Source organism: Nelusetta ayraudi, unplaced genomic scaffold (assembly GCF_046127955.1).
Source record: "Nelusetta ayraudi isolate G7.1 ecotype Tasmania unplaced genomic scaffold, CSIRO-AGI_Nayr_v1 ptg000015l, whole genome shotgun sequence".
NCBI classification, from domain to species: Eukaryota; Metazoa; Chordata; class Actinopteri; order Tetraodontiformes; family Monacanthidae; genus Nelusetta; species Nelusetta ayraudi.
This window is the reverse complement of record NW_027466065.1, coordinates 2518455-2536575: the sequence shown is the minus strand read 5'-3', so window position 1 is coordinate 2536575 and position 18121 is coordinate 2518455. Positions and strand designations below refer to the sequence as shown.

Below are 18121 nucleotides of genomic sequence, written 5' to 3'. Positions count from 1 at the left end.
CGCTGGGTGTCGGCCTTGCAGCGCGAGGTCGAGAGAAAAAAAAGAGAGAAAAAATAAAATCCGTGATTCCCCTCAGTACGTGAGGACGAAGATCTTTATTGCAGATGATTCAGATGATTTGTTTTTTTTGGGGGGGGTCTTTTATCCAGAATGGACTCACATTTTGGGAGCCTGTTTCACATTTCTTCATCTGATTCAATGTTAAAAGATGCAAATTCAAGTGCAGAAATAAATTTGAGTGTGTTACCAAGTTTCATCTCACTCCAAGGTTCTTTCGTCCAAGTCGCCACTCGTGCCATTGTAAATTTGATGGTTGCTGAAAGGTTTCTCAAGCAAACTCATTTTTGGGGCTCTGAAACCCATGATTTTTTTTTTTTAAATTAAAGAACAGGAAACCAAAATGGTGACAATGAATCCAGATAAATGTAGATTTATAACGGCTGCTGCTCCTCCTCAAGCTCCTCATTGGTCAACACGTCCACACGCACCTTTTCCCCCTAGTGTGCAACTGACAGCCTGCAATGTTATTTTATACGTATTATTATTGTTATTATTGTTCTTTCTGCCTCTGCTAACCTGGTGAGTCCCGGCTGCAGCTGATCTGACGCTGAGCTTGGTCCAGGGTTGAAAAACAGCGTCTGCACAGTGATGCCGATTATTATGCCGCCTCTGCAGAAGTTTCCTCCTTTTTACATAATCTGATCTGGATCTGATGGGACTCGGAGGCTCTCTGCCTCTGTGATCCGCCTCCTGTTCATAACTAGAAACAGTTGAAATGTGTAATAATTCTGTTTCGCCCTGGGCTGATTTCTTTTTTTTCGTTTTTTTTTTTTACATACTTTTTTTTTGAAGCCTCGTCGTGCCGCCGCCGCTGTCACCGCCGCTGTCACTGCCGTGACCGAACCTCTCTGACACGCAGCCCCTCCTCTCATGGCTAATTAATGACTGCCGAGCAGCCATCGGGCACGTGCATGTGCACGTCTCCCCCTCATTTCCTTCCCATTTTCCCCCTCTGATTGCCGTGCTGATGATGCGCCGACGCACTTCTTTTTTTTTTTTCTGGCGCCGTTGCAGGGCGGAGTGCACGGCGGCGATCACACAGCTGCATTTTTTTCCTTTCTTTACAAAAAAAACCCCAAAAAAAGCAAAGAGAGAGATGAATTAACGCCCCGCAACCCCTTCATTATGGGAGGTGGCGGTGTGTGATTGCCAGACGGCCAATCAGGATGCAATTGTGCACCCTCTTCTGGCGGAAGAGCACAACTTTTGTTTTGATGACCTGCGAACCCCCCTCCCCCCCCTTCATGCACACACACATGCAAACACCCCTTAAAGAGACTCGATGACAATTTTCTTTTTTCCGAGCGTCAGAGTCGAGGGTCACTCGACGCCTCTTGGCGGTCTGTGAGAGGCTGAAGCTGGAAAAATTGGTTGGCGGCGGCTCGTCAGGGCCAATCAGTGTGAGAGTGCGTCTGCGGTGATTAGCTTGTTTGTCAATGAGCTACACCACTTTTTTTTTTTTTTTTTGTTAAAGTGGAGAATGGAATCGTGCGTTGACTGGGCAAGAGCAACATGAGCTGTGATAATCGTTGAGTAGTGGTTCACCATGTTTGAGTAAATCCTCTCTCCCGTCCTCTCCTCCGACGTTACTTCCTGTAGCCGCCCAGCGCTGCCCGCTGATGTCACCGTGCTCTACGCAGCCTCAAGAAATGCGCTTTGTGGAACCTCCACTAGCATTGGATGTCACGTTTCCATGAGATGATGTGTTTTTAACAGCTTCTTCTTCTTCTTCTTCTTCTTCTTCTTCTTCTTCTTCTTCTTCAGATAAAGATGGTCAACAAGTACTGCTCCTCAGACGACCAGGTACGCCATTGCGTCTTTCCGCCTGTTCTCTGTTCCACTTGGTCCCTGGACATGAAGTCAAGTCGTTGTGAGAAAGGGGACAATGGCAGGGGTCAGGGGTCAGATTTGAAGCAGGTGATTGGCTGTGTGACCTCCCCTGAAAGGGAACACTGAGAGTGGTGGGAAGTCCGTTTCTACTTCCTGTGTCTCGACGATGCTCTGCTCTACCCTGCTTACTACTGCTACTCCTTGATTGTGTTGGAACAAAGTGAGTCATCCTGAATTGAACAGAACCGTCCTGCCCCCCCACAGATCGTCCACATGGGCTGGACCTGCGAGTGCCCTGAGGGCAGCGCAGCTGGGAAGACGTCAGTCTTCAAGTTCCTGGCACTGAGAGGCCCCTATTTTTCTATCTTCAGAAGCCCCCCGGTAATTATTTCCTCCGTCGGCTTTCCACTCTATTACACACTTTTATTTTCTGCACTGGTAATTCCACAGAGGTCAGGTTGCTCCGATGAGTCAGTGAAAGGTAGATCTTGAAAAAGTTTTCAGTTGCTTTTCAATTTCAGTCCCTTTCATGACTTTTTTTTTTTACCTCGTCTCACTCTGATCTTTCTTTTTCTAACATTAATGTCTGATCCTTAAAAAATAAAATGGCCATATGAATTGATTCCCAGCATTTCAAGCATTTCAAACCTTTTGTCTTCTGTGGGTTTGCCAGCCTTCGCCATCATATTCTTCTCGTGGAGTAACCCTCAGAAAATGTTCTTCGGTCTCATTTAGCATTTAGCTAGTTAGCATGGGCTCATTTGGTGCAAGTGTTAATGTGCTGCAGTGTTTGAACTCTTTCCAACAGCTTTGTTATTTCTTCTTCCTCTGAGCGGAAACCCGTCCACCTCTCCCTCTGTAGCATCCACACTAGTCTCTTTAGCAGTAGCTACGGCTTGCAGCCACTTCCTGTATCTCTTCTTCATGTCCAGTTAGGGCCTTTTTGTTTGAAAGGTTGCATGATTGGCTTTTGAAACAACTAAGGCCACACAACCTGAAAACGTTTCAGGTCGAAGTTTGATTTTCAAAATTTCCAAACAAAAATGTTTCGCAAACGCTTTGTTCCCAACAATGAGACGCCCCGGACCTCCAGCCTGGGTCCTCCAGGGTCTCTGCCGGCAGTCGCCCTCTGATGAACACTAAATATCACCCGCGGTGAAAGTGCGGGGATGCACTGTGCAGTCGAGCCGTGGCCTCACTTCAGTACTTTTGCAAAGTGTTTCCCATCAGCACGGGCGCAGAGTCGAATCCATTACATTTTATTGAACACAGGTTCCGGCTTAAAGTGCTTTTGTTGGGGGTGCCAGGGCCGGCCAACAAAGGACTAGGACCTTTTTTTGTAGCGTGTTTGTTTGCGATATGACAGCCGCCTCTGTTCTCCCATTAGTATGAAAGCCACTGTAGTGCACGGCGCCGCTCTTTCATCTTCCCACTTCATTTGGCCGCCGCTGCGGCAGGTTAATCGCCTTTACTCCCCGGTCGGCCATATTTTAGCAGGCGGCGATTCGGGACGAGTGCGTTTCATTTATATTTATTTCATTTCTTTATTGATTTTTTTTTTCTTTTTTGTCCCCAGCCGTTTGGTCTCCGTCGGCCAGTCCTGCCTGCTGCCGCCGCGCTTTCTTCACGCCTTAACGCCGTTTGACAAGCTAGCGCCGTTTGAAGGCTACAGACTTTTTTCCAGTGCCAGGACCACAACAGGGTTTCGTCTTCACCTTCACTGCTGTGAATTAAAGAGGGACTTCTGCCCAGTGTCTGGGAAGTTTTCCTCTCTCTTCTTTTTTATTTATTTATTTTTTGCTGTAAAGGCATCTGTCGGTGTAAGTAGATGCCTGGAACGCTGTTAAAGCGTGATCTTGGGAATGCGACGTTTATTATTGTATAGTCATCCAATTTTGTCTTGACATCAGGGGACGCATCGGGACATCTTCAGTGAACCAGAAACCACTGTTCAGTTTCTATTGGAGAAAGCACGAAATTCCTCTTGTTAATAGTGATACAGAGAATGTCAGCCAAAAAAAACGGTTTCGGTAAAATTCTCAGCTGATCATCTCGGAATCAACTGAAGTAGGATGAATCTTCCGAATTCAGAAGGAGTTTTTAAGACATTGTGTTTTTTTTCACACATTTGCACATAATTGTTGAATTGTGAAAATGGAGCAGCACTGACACAGTTGGCACATTGCATGCTAAGCTAGCTAGGCTAACTGCTTCCAGGCCCACACCTCCTTCCCACACATCCCACCTCCTTACAAAGAGACATACGATTGGTTGTTAACTTCCAGCTCTGAATTGGAGGCTGGAAGAGTGCTATCTAGCAGATGAATTCCTAAACTGTTGGATGTTAAGAAGTGTGTGATGCTCAGCGGGGTTCGTTTTTTTTTCTTGTTTTTTTTCTGGAGTCAGAGTGGAGCGTTAGCGGGGGAGGGGACGGTGCCGGCTGAGTGCCGTCAGGGTGCTGCAGGAGGCATCACTGTTTTCGCGCTGGAGCCCAGAGCAGCACTGAAAAATAAAAATGAAAAACAAGACAGTTTAGAATCAGAAGAAAAATAAACACCAGTAAAAAGGAGTGCAATCACGAAGTGATGCAAAGCGGGAAAATACGCCTCGGTGTCTCCAGCAGCAACAAAAACAACGGCAAAAAAAAATGAAAGTGGCGGCGGATGAGGGGACGCAATAAAGAGTTTAGTGGCGAGCAGCTGCGGAGATGAAAAGTGGCGCTTAACTTGATGCGTCCTAATAAAATGGGGCCAACAAATCACTGAGGAGGTGCGAGCGAAGCCGGCGAGTCGACGGACGTCGTTTTAACAGATTGCGTTAAGCGTAATGGATGCCACGCCGCAATTATTTCAGCGGAGTGAAAACAGCGTCTACGCGGCTGGCGGGCTGTGAAATGCCAGACCTGCCCTTTGGCGTTTCTTTCTTTTCTTTTTTTTGTTGAAATATGGCAACAGACAGTTTACTGCTAGCCTGAGGTAGACGAGCTCCGGGTACGTTAGCATGTGTCTTTGTTGTGAAAGTCCGGCGGATGACCTCCTGCTGGTGAAAGTTAGCGCTGCTGGCTTTAACCCTCATTAAAAACTTAAATTGCTTTGTGTTAATAACCCGCACACACCAGCATGCAGATTTGAGCCCTCGGGGGGAGTTTTTCCTTTATCTGTTTGTTGATTTTTTTTTTTTTCTCTTTTATTCCTCATTACAATTTTCGTCACATACACTTTTTGTGTTCCAATACTGATGTATGTTTGGCCTTTATGCTGCTACTTTCCTCAGAAAATTCCTACATTTGGAGCAATAGATACATCAGAATCGTTTTTTTTTTTTTCCCAGTTGGTCAGACTACGACCAAGCCAATCAGGGTCCTTCTGGGCAAAAGAGGCGGAACCACAGCCAGGGTTTAGTGCAGAAAGAAAAACAGGAAGCTGTGGATGCTGCAGCGAGACGGTGGTCAGGGGGTCTCACGTCAGAGGCAATGGTCAGTGGTCGGTACTGACTGTGGACTCGCTGCCGTTTAACTCTGCTGAGCTGCTGCTGCTGCTACAACAATAACATTGCCGGTGCTTTTCCACAGCCTGCCAATGCTCCCGTCATCCCGCTGTGTTTGTCCGTGATGCTGTTGTTCCTCTCTGATGTAAACCCCCCCTCTCCTTTTTTTGTTGCAAAGTTCAGCGTCTGATCTGCCGTCAGCCAGGCGGCGCCGCCCGCTAAGCTACCTGCCTTGCCCGCCCGCTGCTCGCATTTGCGTTTGAGTCCAAGTCGGCGCCGCTTGTTGCAGCGCTGCCGCCGCGCCGACTCTCACGCCTCTTGATGCTTTGTTTCCTCAGATCAGCGGCGCCGACTGGGGACAGGCTGAAACAACGTACAACCTCTATGAGGTTCTCTTCAAGGTCCATAAGGTACGTTAAGAGCCGCTGCGGCTGAAGGGTCGCGTGCTACCACGCGGGTGCTGTTTGGACCCGACCTGAGCAGGTGTCGACACAGCAGCGCAGCAAACAGAAGCAGCCTGTTGATTTTCTCCTCCAGGACAAAAACTCACTCCAGCAGTGTTTGGCGACGGTGAAATGTGCCTTCCAGCTGTCGGCTAAAGAAAGGATGAAAACTCACTGTCCCCAATCTCTCTGTTGCCTGCATGTCGTTCTGGAAACTGCCCCTTTGTGATGTCAGAGAGGGCGCTGACACCTCTTCTATGCTGGTGACCCCACCCCCAGTTGGGTGTCGGCTCCGCCCTATAAGACAGCCTCGTTCATCTTCCCCTCTCTGCATGGGGAAGGTCTGTTTTAGCGGAGTGCTGCCAACAGAGGGCTAAATGAACAGGTCTCCAAGGTTATTTTTAAGTTTAAATTTGCCAATGTACACATATATTATATACATTTAGTTCGGAAAGTATTCGGACCCCCGTATATTTGTCTTGTTCATGCACACACAGCACCCAATGTTGTCAGAAAAACACAGACTTGCAGAATTCTTTGCAGATTTGTTACAAAATAAACACTGAGATATCACATGGCCAAGTTTAGTTTAGTGAGTTTATTTAGGTCAGTTTTTCAATGTTGCACATGCATGACACATTAAATAAAACAAGAATTATTCCTATGCTTGGCCATAAGTATTGAAACTTGTATATTTAACTCAGGTGCTGTCCAAGTCTTCTGATCATCCTCGAGATGGGCCTACACCTTCACTGGAGTCCAGCTGTGCTTAATCATATTGATTGGACTTGATTGGGGAAAAGCACACACCTGTCAATATAAGGTTACAGCCCACAGTGTAAAGTCAGAGCAAATGAGAATCATGAGGTCAAAGGAGCTGACGGAAGAGCTGACAGACAGAATCGTGGCAAGGCAGAGATCTGGCCAAGGCTACAAAGAATGTTGCACTTAAGGTTCCTAAGAACACAGTGGCCTCCATAAATCCTTAAATGGAAGAAGTTTGGGACGACCAGGACTCTTCCTCGAACTGAAGAGCCTTGGTGAGAGAGGTAAAGAAGAACCCAAAGATCAGAAAGTTCTAGAATGACAACCACTCAGGGATTAATGGCCCGCCGGAAGCCTCTCCTCCTCAGTGCAAATCACTTGAAAGCCCGCATCGAGTTTGCAAAAAAAAAAAAACACATCTGAAGGACTCTGAGAAATAAAATTCTCTGGTCTGATGGGACCAAAATGGAACTTTTTGGTCTTAATTCTAAGCAGTACGTGTGGAGAACACCTGGCACTGCTCATCACAGGCCTAATACCCTCCCTACAGTGAAGCATGGTGGTGGCAACATCAAGCTGTGGGGACGTTCTTCAGCTGCAGGGACAGGATGACTGGTGGCAATTGAAGGAAAGATGAATGCAGCCAAGCACATTGATATCCTGGACAAAAACCTTTTCCAGAGGGTTCACAAGCTCAGAATGGGCCGACGGTTCTGTTTCTGTTTGGCATAAAATATAAAGAGCAGAATATGGGACCTTTTTAAAGAATAAAAATGAAAGGACTTCAAAAGCCTCTTCACAGCATGCAGTTGTTTTTCTTTCCCTCATTTGCAGCTTTGGATGGCAGAGGACTGCTGGCTGCAGGCCAGGCTCTACCTGGGCCTGGAGCACTCGCCCGAGCAGCAGGACAATGACTCCCTGTGCTTCAGCATCCTGGTGGGCCACGGCCAAAGCCACACCTTCCGGGTGGAGCTGGCCAGCGACCTGGCCACGTGGGAGAAGTCCTTCCAGAGAGCCGTCTTCCTGGAGGTGCAGCGGATCCGGGTGAGTCAGCCGCCTCGCCCCGCCTCGCCCGTTCTTCGCCCAGCTTCCCCGGCCTTGGAGGTTCACGTCGAGCCGTTTGTTGTTTGGTTGTTGGCGGGAAGAAAGGCGGAGGTGCAACTTTTAGCCGTCGACAAAAGGTTTAGACGGGGAAAAAAAGCAAGTCAAAGGATGAGCTGAGCCCCCCCCCCGTCCCCCCCTCTCCCCCGAGGTGGAAAAAAACAAATCCTCTCGTTTGGTTTGATGTGTAATTGTCTGATGTGAGGAAAGTCGCCTGGCGCCGTACATTTCACAAACAGCAACTCGACTCTCTGCACATTGCAAGTTGGCAAAGAAAAAAACCTCAGGAACATAACTTCTCAGAGGACAGTGTGAACCGCGTCAGGCTAGGACGTAACCAATCACAGAGGCCAGAGCTCAAACGAGTGTCCGGTGGCGGGGGGAAGTGAAGCCTCTCCTTTGATAAATCAGCATTGAATTGATTTACTGCTTCAACAGCCAGAAGGTGAAGTGGTGTGTTGACCCGCCCTGTTTCTGATTTGCCTTATTAGGAAAGTTAATTGGACTTAAAATTGGAGGGCGAGCAGCGGCAGCTGCGGCGTCCACAAAGGTCATTGTTGCTTTAAACGTGGAATTAGTCCACACGTCAATGGGCCGTATAATTGGCTCTTGGATAAAGAGGAACGGCGACTCTGGTGCGTGCCAGCGTTGCCGCTGTTGTCCAACGCTGTTGTCCAACGCTGTTGTCCGGAGAAAATCTTAAGGAGCGCTGCTTCTGTCTCAGTCATGTTTGTAAATGGTGTTGGCGAGTAATCTATTACTACGTAATCCACTACTGTAATTAAACTACTTTTTTTTTTTTTTAAAGTAACGGAGTAATGTAACGGGATTAATGTGGCAAAACTGGTAATTATATCATAATTACTTTATCAAGTTACAATTCCATTACTCTTCTGAAATATTTTGCAAGGCTAAAAATGTCTGATTGTCCAACCTTAGAAAAACAAGCAAAAACAACGAGGTCGCAGGTTGACGATGCAGCCGTGCATTTTTTAAACTGTAGTAATTAGCAATTGATTAATTGTGAAACAAAGTAGTTGAAGAAGTAAATAGATTACTTTTAAAGAAGTAATCAGTAGTTGGATTACTCTTATGGAGTAATCCCAACAACACTGTTTGTGAATCCCTGCTGAAACTGGCCAGCGTCCGCTTAAGAAACACATCAGGGAAAAGGAAAACACTCTAAATTGTTGTAAAGTATAGTTCACCGAAGAAACAAGGTATATTGGAAAAAAAAACTAAAAACCTAAAACTTCTGAGCTGAAAGTGAGAATTAAAGATTGCAGGGTTTTGTTTTTTTTTCTTCCTCCAGTGCTGCTTCATTTTGCAGTAAACAGACTGAGTGGAGGAATTATCGATCGGCGATAACGTGGCGTGAACCCGGAGCCGAAGCTCCTGTGTGTGTGTGTGTGTGTGTGTGTGTGTGTGTGTGTGTGTGTGTGTGTGTGTGTGTGTGTGTGTGTGTGTGTGTGTGTGTGTGTGTTTGGCTGATAATCACACTGTGGTGCAGCACATTCTCCAGACTCGGGGCGAGAGGCCTGATAAAACTCATTAGAATACCTTTCAGAAGGAGCTTCGCAGCTGCAGAGAGTCGGGCCGGAAACAGCCTCTGAACCGGCTGAACCTGAGCGTGCGTGCACAAACACACACACACACACACATTCACATCATTCATCTCTGCCGAGGGAGTAAAAGTTCACTGCTCTGACAGACTCCACATATTTCCTTCACATCATAGACGTATAAATATAAATTTCTTTGAGGCCATAACCCGACCTTGGAGGGTGGAGGGGGTGGAGGTGCGGTTGGGTGGACCGGGAGGGTCTAAATTCTCGACTCTGAAAACAGCGAGGGAGGAACTCAAACGCCCGTTCAGACTTTTCAAGCCTTCGGAAGCGTCGGCCTTGTGGCGCGGCGGGGTTACCGCAGGTTACCGCAGCGCGGCTGTGAGGCCGCCGGACGCCGGACTCCGGACGCCGTTCGCAACGCTTCCAAGAACCGCGGAAGCGCACCTCCGCTGACACTTGATATCTCACAAGACGTGGTTTGCAATCCAAGGACCGAAATAGCTTTTCTTTTTCCTCTGATTTTTTTTCCTCGTTTTGGAGCATAGCTCCAAAACGAGTCTTTCTGAATGCCTTCGCAGGACGCAGCTGCCCAACAGGGACCTAATGAGCTCCGCTTGGACGTCACGTATTCTCAAGGCTCTTTTCTTCTTGTTTTTTTTTTCCTGCTGCGGTGATGTCAGGATGTGAAGATCCAGGTCAGGCCACGCACTGCAAGTCTTGGCGGTCTCTCTCTGTAGCAACCCCCCCCCACACACACACACACACACACACACACACACACACACATACACACACACACACACACACACAACCACCACCCCGCCGCCTGGCGTCTTCAGCAGCTTCTCTTTAAGCCTCTGGCTCTGGACACATGAAAGAACACACACAGTCTTTTATTCGGGGAGTCACGGCGGGGAGGCGTGTCGGCGGCCAACAGTGGGGCTTCTGCAGTTCTACCCAGTTCCCTCCTCACACACACACACACACACACACACACACACACACACACACACACACACGCCAAGCTAGTGAACGAGCGCGGCCGAGCGAGCATAACGGCTAAAAACGCTACTCAGCCGGCGGGGATCTGCTGCTCGGGACCCTCCAGTCGGGACATTTATAAATATTACAGAGCAGAACACCTGTCAGAAGAGCTTTGGCTCACTGGCGGGCCGGAATCCTTTCCGGGGTCAACGCAGGAGCCGGATATTTTTAAAGCCTGTTCCAGCCGCCCGTCCCGCGTCGGGGGATATCGCGCCTGAGTCTTATTCCAGCCGGCAGACGGCTGAGTGCAGCAGGACGCAGCACGAGCCTGAGAGACGTAGGAAGCATAATCCCACCTCCCCTCCTTCCCTCGCTCGTGCGGTCGTTGGGAGTTTAGTCATGAGTTTTGCAAGTTAATTCCTGCGCCAGTGTTTTAATTATGACAGCAGAATTTGATTTAGCTTCAGTCATAGTCTTTGGACTAAAATGTTATTTAGTTTTGGTCATAATTTAATCATCTTAACTGCTTTAGTTTTAGTTGACTAAATGTCATCATCATTACAGTGGCTTTAGGCGATTCCTGACTTCTTTGCGCCGCAGTTTTTACAAAGCATTTCAAGTTACAAAGTGCTGCCAAATTTCCTGTCGTCTCTTCCTCCCCGGTGTTGACCTGTGGTCTCAAATTAGTCTGCCGCAGATCATCTGTGTGTGCGTACCACGTAACTTCCTGATCACATTGCTCTCTCTGATTGGTTTTCTTCCCAACTCCTCCCGCCACTTTCTAAATCCTCACTTCCTTCCACAGACGAAATGAGCTCCGATTGGATCTCGTCTCTGGCGGACATCTTCGTCTCGTTTTTATTCGTCGGCGAAAATGTCAATGCGCCATCGTCTCAGCCCTTGTGAATGAACTTTTTATTTAGCTATCGCTTCGTTTTAGTCAGAAAAAAAAAAAAAACCTTGTTCACGATAACTCTGACTTTTTTTTTTTTTTCCGTCAAACAAAATTAACAATTGTCTCTCTCTCTCTGGTCGTCCTCACTGACCTTGCGGGATGACCTTGGAGGTCACATAGTAGCCGGTGGCTGCATCAGAAATGGCGTCTTGAGTTGGCGAGTCAGTGCGTCCGCCACCTGCTGCAGGGAATCTTCCTTCACCTCCAGCCCAGTTTTGTTTTCAAGTTAGAAATACATAAATAAATAAAAGCATATATATATCTATATATATGCTTTTATTTATTTATTTATTTATTTATTTATTTTCCCCAAACTGGCACTGCTCCCATGTGCCACACAGTCATGGCGCACTTGGCAGGCCGAGCAAAAAGTGGCTTTAATAATGGATGGAGAGATAAAAGAGTCGCTTATTCTCGTTATAAATGCTGACGGCACCGACTTCCATTTTGCAAGAGCAGAGATGCGCAACAAGCCAAACTCAGAGGGCACGGCCAGGCTTTCATCATGTAAATCAGACTGTCTTATGACCATTAACAAGAATAAGGCAGTTGTGGGTGAATGATGGATAATTCAGACCTGCCAGTTCAGGATTGGCTGCGTTTTTCTTTCTTTCTTTCTTTTTTTTCTTTTCTCACAGACCCTGAACTCAATTTAGGTTGTGCAGCTTTCCCCCCCCCCCTCCTCTCAGCTGAGCTCGTCTCTCTGTGATGGATTGAACCAGCGCACCAGGAGGAAAAAGGGAGTTTCGTCTCCTGGGTGAAGCCTCACATCGGCAGCCAGGATTCGAGACGACTGGGCGGGGCCTGTCGTGTCGCTGGAAATGTTTGGTTGAAGACGACATGATTGGGACTCAGCTGGCGGTTCGTTTTGTCTGACGCAGAAGGGAAAAGAAAGCAGGAAGCGGGATAAACGGGATTGTTGATTAATGGAGCAGTTATTATCCTCAGTCTCCTTTTGTCCCAGTGGAACAAAGTCCTCATTTAAAGCAACACTAGAAGCCTGAATACATCCGAGGGAGCGTTGATAGCAATGAAAAGCGATTAAGGCGGTGAGTGACGATGTTTTGGAGTCGTGTGATGCAAATGCAACGCCCCGATTTCATGCAGAGAAACAAACCATGCGACTGGCGCTCGCCCCATCTCTTTTCCCTTCTATTTTGCCGGCAGGGAAGGCGAGAATTAGATTAGAAATTCCCGCTGTCAATATCAACATTGCTATGGTTGTCACATCAATACGAGTTAGCGGCTATTGAAGTTGGAAACTTTACTTTCAGTTTTTTCTTTCTGGTTCAGGTGTTTTTTTAAAAAAAAAATATATATTTTCAATGCACATATCACTACTGTTGTGGTGTCACATGACTCACGGGCACCAAAAGACACATGTTGACATGTCATGGGATCAATTATGCAGCGTCGGACTGATCTTTCAGTCCTGCGGCATTGCCGACAAAACGTTGGTGGTCCTGTTGCATCAGAGGCTGTCGCGGGACCTGCAGGGAGCCGCGTTGTTTTGGACGTGCATACGGTTGCAAAACTACGCCATCTCGTTGTGAAATGACGATGCAGGGCCGTTTGAAAATTCGATGGCGCAGTGGGTCGCGCTGCCGCCTCACAGCAAGAAGGTCGTGGGCTCGATTCCGGGCCTGGAGTTTGCATGTCCTCACTGTGTCTGCGTGGGTTCTCTCCAGCTTCTTCCTTCAGTCCAAAAACATGCATGTGATGAATTGGAAGCTCAAAATTGTCCGTAGGTGTGCATGTGAGTGTGACTGGTTGTTTATCTCTATGTGGCCCTGTGATGAACTTGCAATTTGTCCAGAGTGTCACCCTGCCATTGCACTATGACAGCTGGGAGAGGCTCCAGCCGAGCCTCGTGACCCTGAGCTCAGGAAGAAGCGGGTATTGAAAAATGGATGGAATCGTCGCAAATCCTAAATCGTCGTTTCATTTACCGTCTTCATTCTCAGTCGGCTGTGACCAGAGAATGTGATCGGTGCCACTGGGGCTACCGGTTTGTCGGTACCTAAAAGGAAAAAAAAATCTGTCATCCCTGTCAGATTCTTCCCAACGCCTCCGCATAAAGTAGCTCAGAGGATGTCGCCTTGTGTGAAGGCACGCGCGACTCATCAATAAAGCATCGTCTTGGGCGGAGGTGGTGACAGACTTCAGCGGGCTCAGGGAGTTTGTGTCCACCGGCCAATTAGGAGAGGCCCCCCGCGGTTGCTGGGAAGGAGCCGAAGCTCCAGGATGCCGACAGGAAGTGCGAGAGTGGAGCCCGACCTACCGTCTGCCTCCCCACTTTCCAGCTTGTATTTACAGCTTCCGAGGTCCCGCGGGGACGCCAGGCAATCGGGTTTTGTCGTTTTTAATCTCGCTGCACCGAGAAGGCGCAATGCGGCCCGATGTTGTCATAAAGCTGCTATTTCGAATCAGTTTTAGACGTCAAGTAGAAAAAAAAAGTCTGAAATTCTTTCAGGAAATCTTGTAGCGGAAATTTTCCAAAATTTGTCCTCTGGCCCTGTCCTTCTCTGACTGCGCTGAAAAATCCCCAAATTCCGTCGCCGTGATGCCTCGTGCGAACTGTGTTGCTCCCCTAAGTCCAGCGGAGGCTTCAGACCCAGGACAAGGCGCCGCTAAACCTGGGCTATCTCTACCGGAAAGATCATCTCAAATTGATGAAAGTGCATTTTCACAGCGATTGGTCTTTGTGGGGCTGAGGGAAGGAGGACGAGAGTGACGGCCAAGGCCAGGAGACGTCACCGGCGGCGCCATTCGGCTGATGGACTGACGAAAGTCAGCCTTGTGAGAGCCACCGCGGTGACTCGGCGCCTTCGTCCGAGTTCAGCCGAGGTGGAGGGACGTAAGGCGGACCAGCTCACGACGCCGCGGGATGGCAGATTTTTTGGGGGGCTTTTCTTTCTAATTTCTCATTTTTCTTTTTTTTTCCTTTTTTCAATCCTTGAATGTGCATGATTTCATTTCTGACACCTGTTTAATTTTTTTCAGGACTCCACTTAATTCTGTCACACTGAGCCGAGAAGGTTTGGTTTTAAATGGAGAGGCAGCAAAAGAATAAATTCCTCCTAATTAGCAGAGTTCTGCTGCCACTGTTGTTTTATCCGGCGGAGGTGTGGAGGGGGGGGTCCGGGGGGGGGTTGGCGAGCTGCAGGGAGGGCGGCACCGTCTCCCGCCATGCCGGCTGCACTCTGAACTCCATAATTGAAATGGCCACGTCCCTCGTTGTGTTCCGCGGTGCGGAGGAAATGAAAGGAGACGGAGAGGAGGAACGGAGGGGGGGGGGATACATTTTTTTTTTTTTTTTTTTTTTTGCCGTGCCTGTCGAGTGCGACGTTTCGTAGCGTGACCGTCGGCACTTTCAAGAAACTGAGACTGTGACACATCCGCCTGTCAGCTGGTGCAGCAGCAGCAGCAGCAGCAGCAGCAAAATGGATGTTAGAGATTTATGTCTCCCATAAACGCCTTTGCCGCGTCTTATCGGGGAGCCGCACAGGATCCAGAGAGAATTTATAAATAAAAAAACCAAAAAAAAAAAGAGGGGGAGGAATCAGATTTGTTGGTGTTCAGCGGCTCTTCCAGACCCGACGAGTCAGGTTGCGACTCTCCACAAGCTGCGGGACTGTGAAACTTGTACAAACAACGAGCTTCCACCTCGTCGGGAGCTCACAGCTGCAGCACTTTTCCTGTTGTTGATTCCTGTTAAATAATTGTCCCTCCTTTATGGAGAACAGACGGGTCCTGATCTTCCAATCGGATGTGAGGATCAGAATCAGTAAAAAAAATAAAATAAAAAAAAAATAAAACGTCCCTAACTGGATTTACTTCCTTTCCACAGTCTAAAAGCTACCTGTGCAGCAGCCAGGGCAACCTGCTCAGCTTCACTGTCGACTTTGCGTCTGGCTTCGCGTGTTCCGAAGGCAATTCCAAGGTAAAAAGCGTCCCGCCAGGTGGGAGGGCGACTGCAGTTTGTCATGATTGCTTTCGAATTTTCTATGGCCTTGTAAAATTGCCTCCAAAATGTCAGTAACCACGCTGGTCTGTGGAAAATAGCGAAAAAAGAAAACTGTTTTGGATTTGCTGAACTTATCATTATAAACCACTTCATGTGGCTTTTAAAGAATAAAAATAAATAAATAAATGAAATGACAAGTCATTTCTTTCAGTCTACAGTCTATAAGTGTAAACACCAACTATGACAATACTGTCACAAAGTCGCTCTTGTTTCGTGAAAAATTTGCTCAGTTTTACTAAAACCGCGGCTGTGTTTAAACGGTCTTGCCATCATGTCTCAATATGTCTCCAGAACCTTGTTTCCTTCATGTCTTTGGCCTAATGAGCACCGCCGTGTTGAAAAGCAGTCCATTGTTGTTGTTTGGTTGTTTTTTTTCTTCCATTGAGCTAAAAAGTCCCAGTTGCCTATTCATCCTCTACCCCTGCAGATGGTGCTGTGGCGATACAAGTTCTCCCAACTCAAAGGCTCATCCGATGACGGCAAGACCAGGGTCAAGCTGCTCTTCAAGAACGCCGAGAGCCAGCAGATAGAGATGAAGGTAAAGGCCTTACGCCACTGTAAAACCAACGCTCACAATGCAATATTGTAGCGGGCCATCGCGTCCATGCTGGCCTCACTGCATTGAGGGATAACGTTGACTATATGACCACAAGAAGGACTCTGGAGAGTACTGGGAGGTAGTAATTTAATTCCATTTTTAATTGAATTTATTTGCACCACAACACAGAGACAGTACATGGATTAAAAGAAACATTTATGTATATATGTGTGTGTGTATATATATATATATATAAAAACAGTTTAACATTAAGAGTGAAAGTGAAAGTGAAATAATTAAGGAGACTTAAAACTGACCAAAGATGTAAATGTTTTTACTAAATGAAAATGTGAATTCCAAAGTAATGAACCTCTGTAAAAAAACAAAAAAAAACAAAAAAAACAAATTGCCTTTGTGTCGTACGGCTGCAGGGAGCACTGGGAGGTAGTGCAGGAAGTACAGGAGAGAGTAGAGAGGGAGGGATCACAGGGAGCTGCCACCCTGTTTGGCTCCAGGTGCGACAGTCCCAGCGCAGTAACCTGTGTTTCCTCTCTCTCCTCTCTCCGCTTGCCCTTCCAGGAACTGGAGTTTGCCAACCTGACCGCCGTCCTCCACTGCATTCACTCTTTTATCGCTGCCAAAGTGGCCTCCATGGACCCTCTCTTCACGTGCGGTCAGAGCTTCCACGGAAGCTACATGAACAGCACATAAGTCGTCTCTCTGCTCGCAGCGACTCGGCGGGAGTTCCCACGCAAAGTGACGCCCACTGTTAATCCTGCCGCCACTATTTTTTTATGGCAATTTGTAAAGAGGCCCGTAGAGGTAGGTTACCGTTTACAATGACGGGAGGTGGAGGGAAATCGCTGTTTTTAATTTAATAGTTGTGGGTTCACAGCTCTTCCATACGTTCTCCAGTTTTCTTCTCGGGTATTTCTTTCCCACCCATTTCACAAAGCCTCCTTCTCTGCTGAGATGTTCCGCCTGCCGAAAGGCAGAACCTGCAGCCGCGTGGCGTTTGATTTGTTTGCCAGCATAGCATAAAATGCTAAATACACCAATTGCTACCGTGCTCGGCTCTGAATCTCATGGGATTCCCCTGACGTCGGCTGAGCAGGTGGATCCCGGTGCACGCTGGGATCTCTCCTCCTCCTCCCTTCACGTCGGTCGGACTTTGCCGCGTTGCGTCCACGAGCGGTTGCAGTGTCTCTGAATGTCAAACCGGAACCGCCAGGATACGACTGCTGCCGCCAAGGCTCTGTTGACGTCACCTGGAAGTACCGAGTCCCACTAGCGGCTGCAGGAGGTAACTGCACTGGTGTGATTCACCCGTGTGAGCGACGTCATAAAAGCTCTACTGTCATTTGTCAGAGGGAAATCTCCAATTTGAAATTGATCGCTAACACAAACACAGTAAACACAAATTCATCTCACAACCTGGAAGAAAAAATTCAACTGTTCAATTCCATCAAGTCCTTCTTTGACTCCTTTGGCTTGTCGGACATGAAGATCTTATAGTATCACTATAAGACATGAAGATCTTATAGTATCACTGGTTGTTTCTCCCCTTAAACACTTTTTCGGACGGCAGAACTTGGACTCAATTGTACGACTGCAATATTTTGTTCATCTGTTTTTGTTGGGGTTTTTTTTAAAGTCAAATGAACAAAAGCAACTGTTGCAACTTGTTGAAAATTGGACATTTCATTGGCAGATTCACTTTACTTGCTCTGCTTCCAGTCGAGTCAAAAAAAAAAAAATGAATAAATAAATACCAGATGTCTACAGTTTGTCCATTAAATTCTGTCAATGTGGAAAAATGCATAATTGATGTTTTGTTTTTTGTTTTTTAATAAATAAGTGAGAAGTATCACGGCTGTGTATTCCATTTGTCTGCTTTTTGTGTTAATGGCACCAAGACTGTTGGTGAATAAAATTTCAACTTGACTAGCATTAATTACCAAGTTAACCACAGTAAAAAAAAAAAAAAAAAAAAAAAAGCCATCTCAGAGATTTTACCTGACGGCAACTCTTTTGTTTCTCTCTTCTTTTTTTTTTTAGAATGTTCCTCTCTGATACACACAGGATGAAGCTAACCATTGACGCAGCGTGCCGTTAGCTTTGTTAGCGCAGTCGCTACCGAGCTTTTAAACAAGTAAGTCAGTGTGACTGCCGGCACCGCTGGGACAGGCGGAATCCTCAGCGTCTCGGGTAGCTAGCGGTCGTTTCTTTCATCCTTGTTTGCCTTTACTGACACACGTCGCATAAATGGCAGGATTGTGTTGCAAAGGCTGCAGAGATGATTAATCAGAAAATGAGAACATTTGCAGAAATGTCAGCAGCAAATATCAACCACTCTGTTTTTTA

At 47.2% G+C, this 18121-nt stretch overlaps 1 protein-coding gene across 3 annotated transcripts in view; it reads left to right on the top strand.

The window, feature by feature from the left end:
* sntg2 (syntrophin, gamma 2) overlaps positions 1-17637 on the top strand; it is a 64251-nt gene extending 46614 nt beyond the window's left edge. For 2 of the 3 annotated variants that reach the window (XM_076023443.1, XM_076023444.1), the window contains 7 exons: positions 1825-1863; positions 2155-2271; positions 5715-5786; positions 7419-7628; positions 15043-15135; positions 15647-15757; positions 16337-17637. In XM_076023443.1, the coding sequence (XP_075879558.1) occupies positions 1825-1863; positions 2155-2271; positions 5715-5786; positions 7419-7628; positions 15043-15135; positions 15647-15757; positions 16337-16468 (774 nt within the window). In that variant the 3' untranslated portion in view covers positions 16469-17637. Of the gene's footprint in view, positions 1-1824; positions 1864-2154; positions 2272-5714; positions 5787-7418; positions 7629-9831; positions 9949-15042; positions 15136-15646; positions 15758-16336 lie in introns of those variants that run through there. The other variant, XR_012926416.1, reaches the window with a different exon arrangement.
* The last annotated feature ends 484 nt before the right edge of the window (positions 17638-18121 follow it).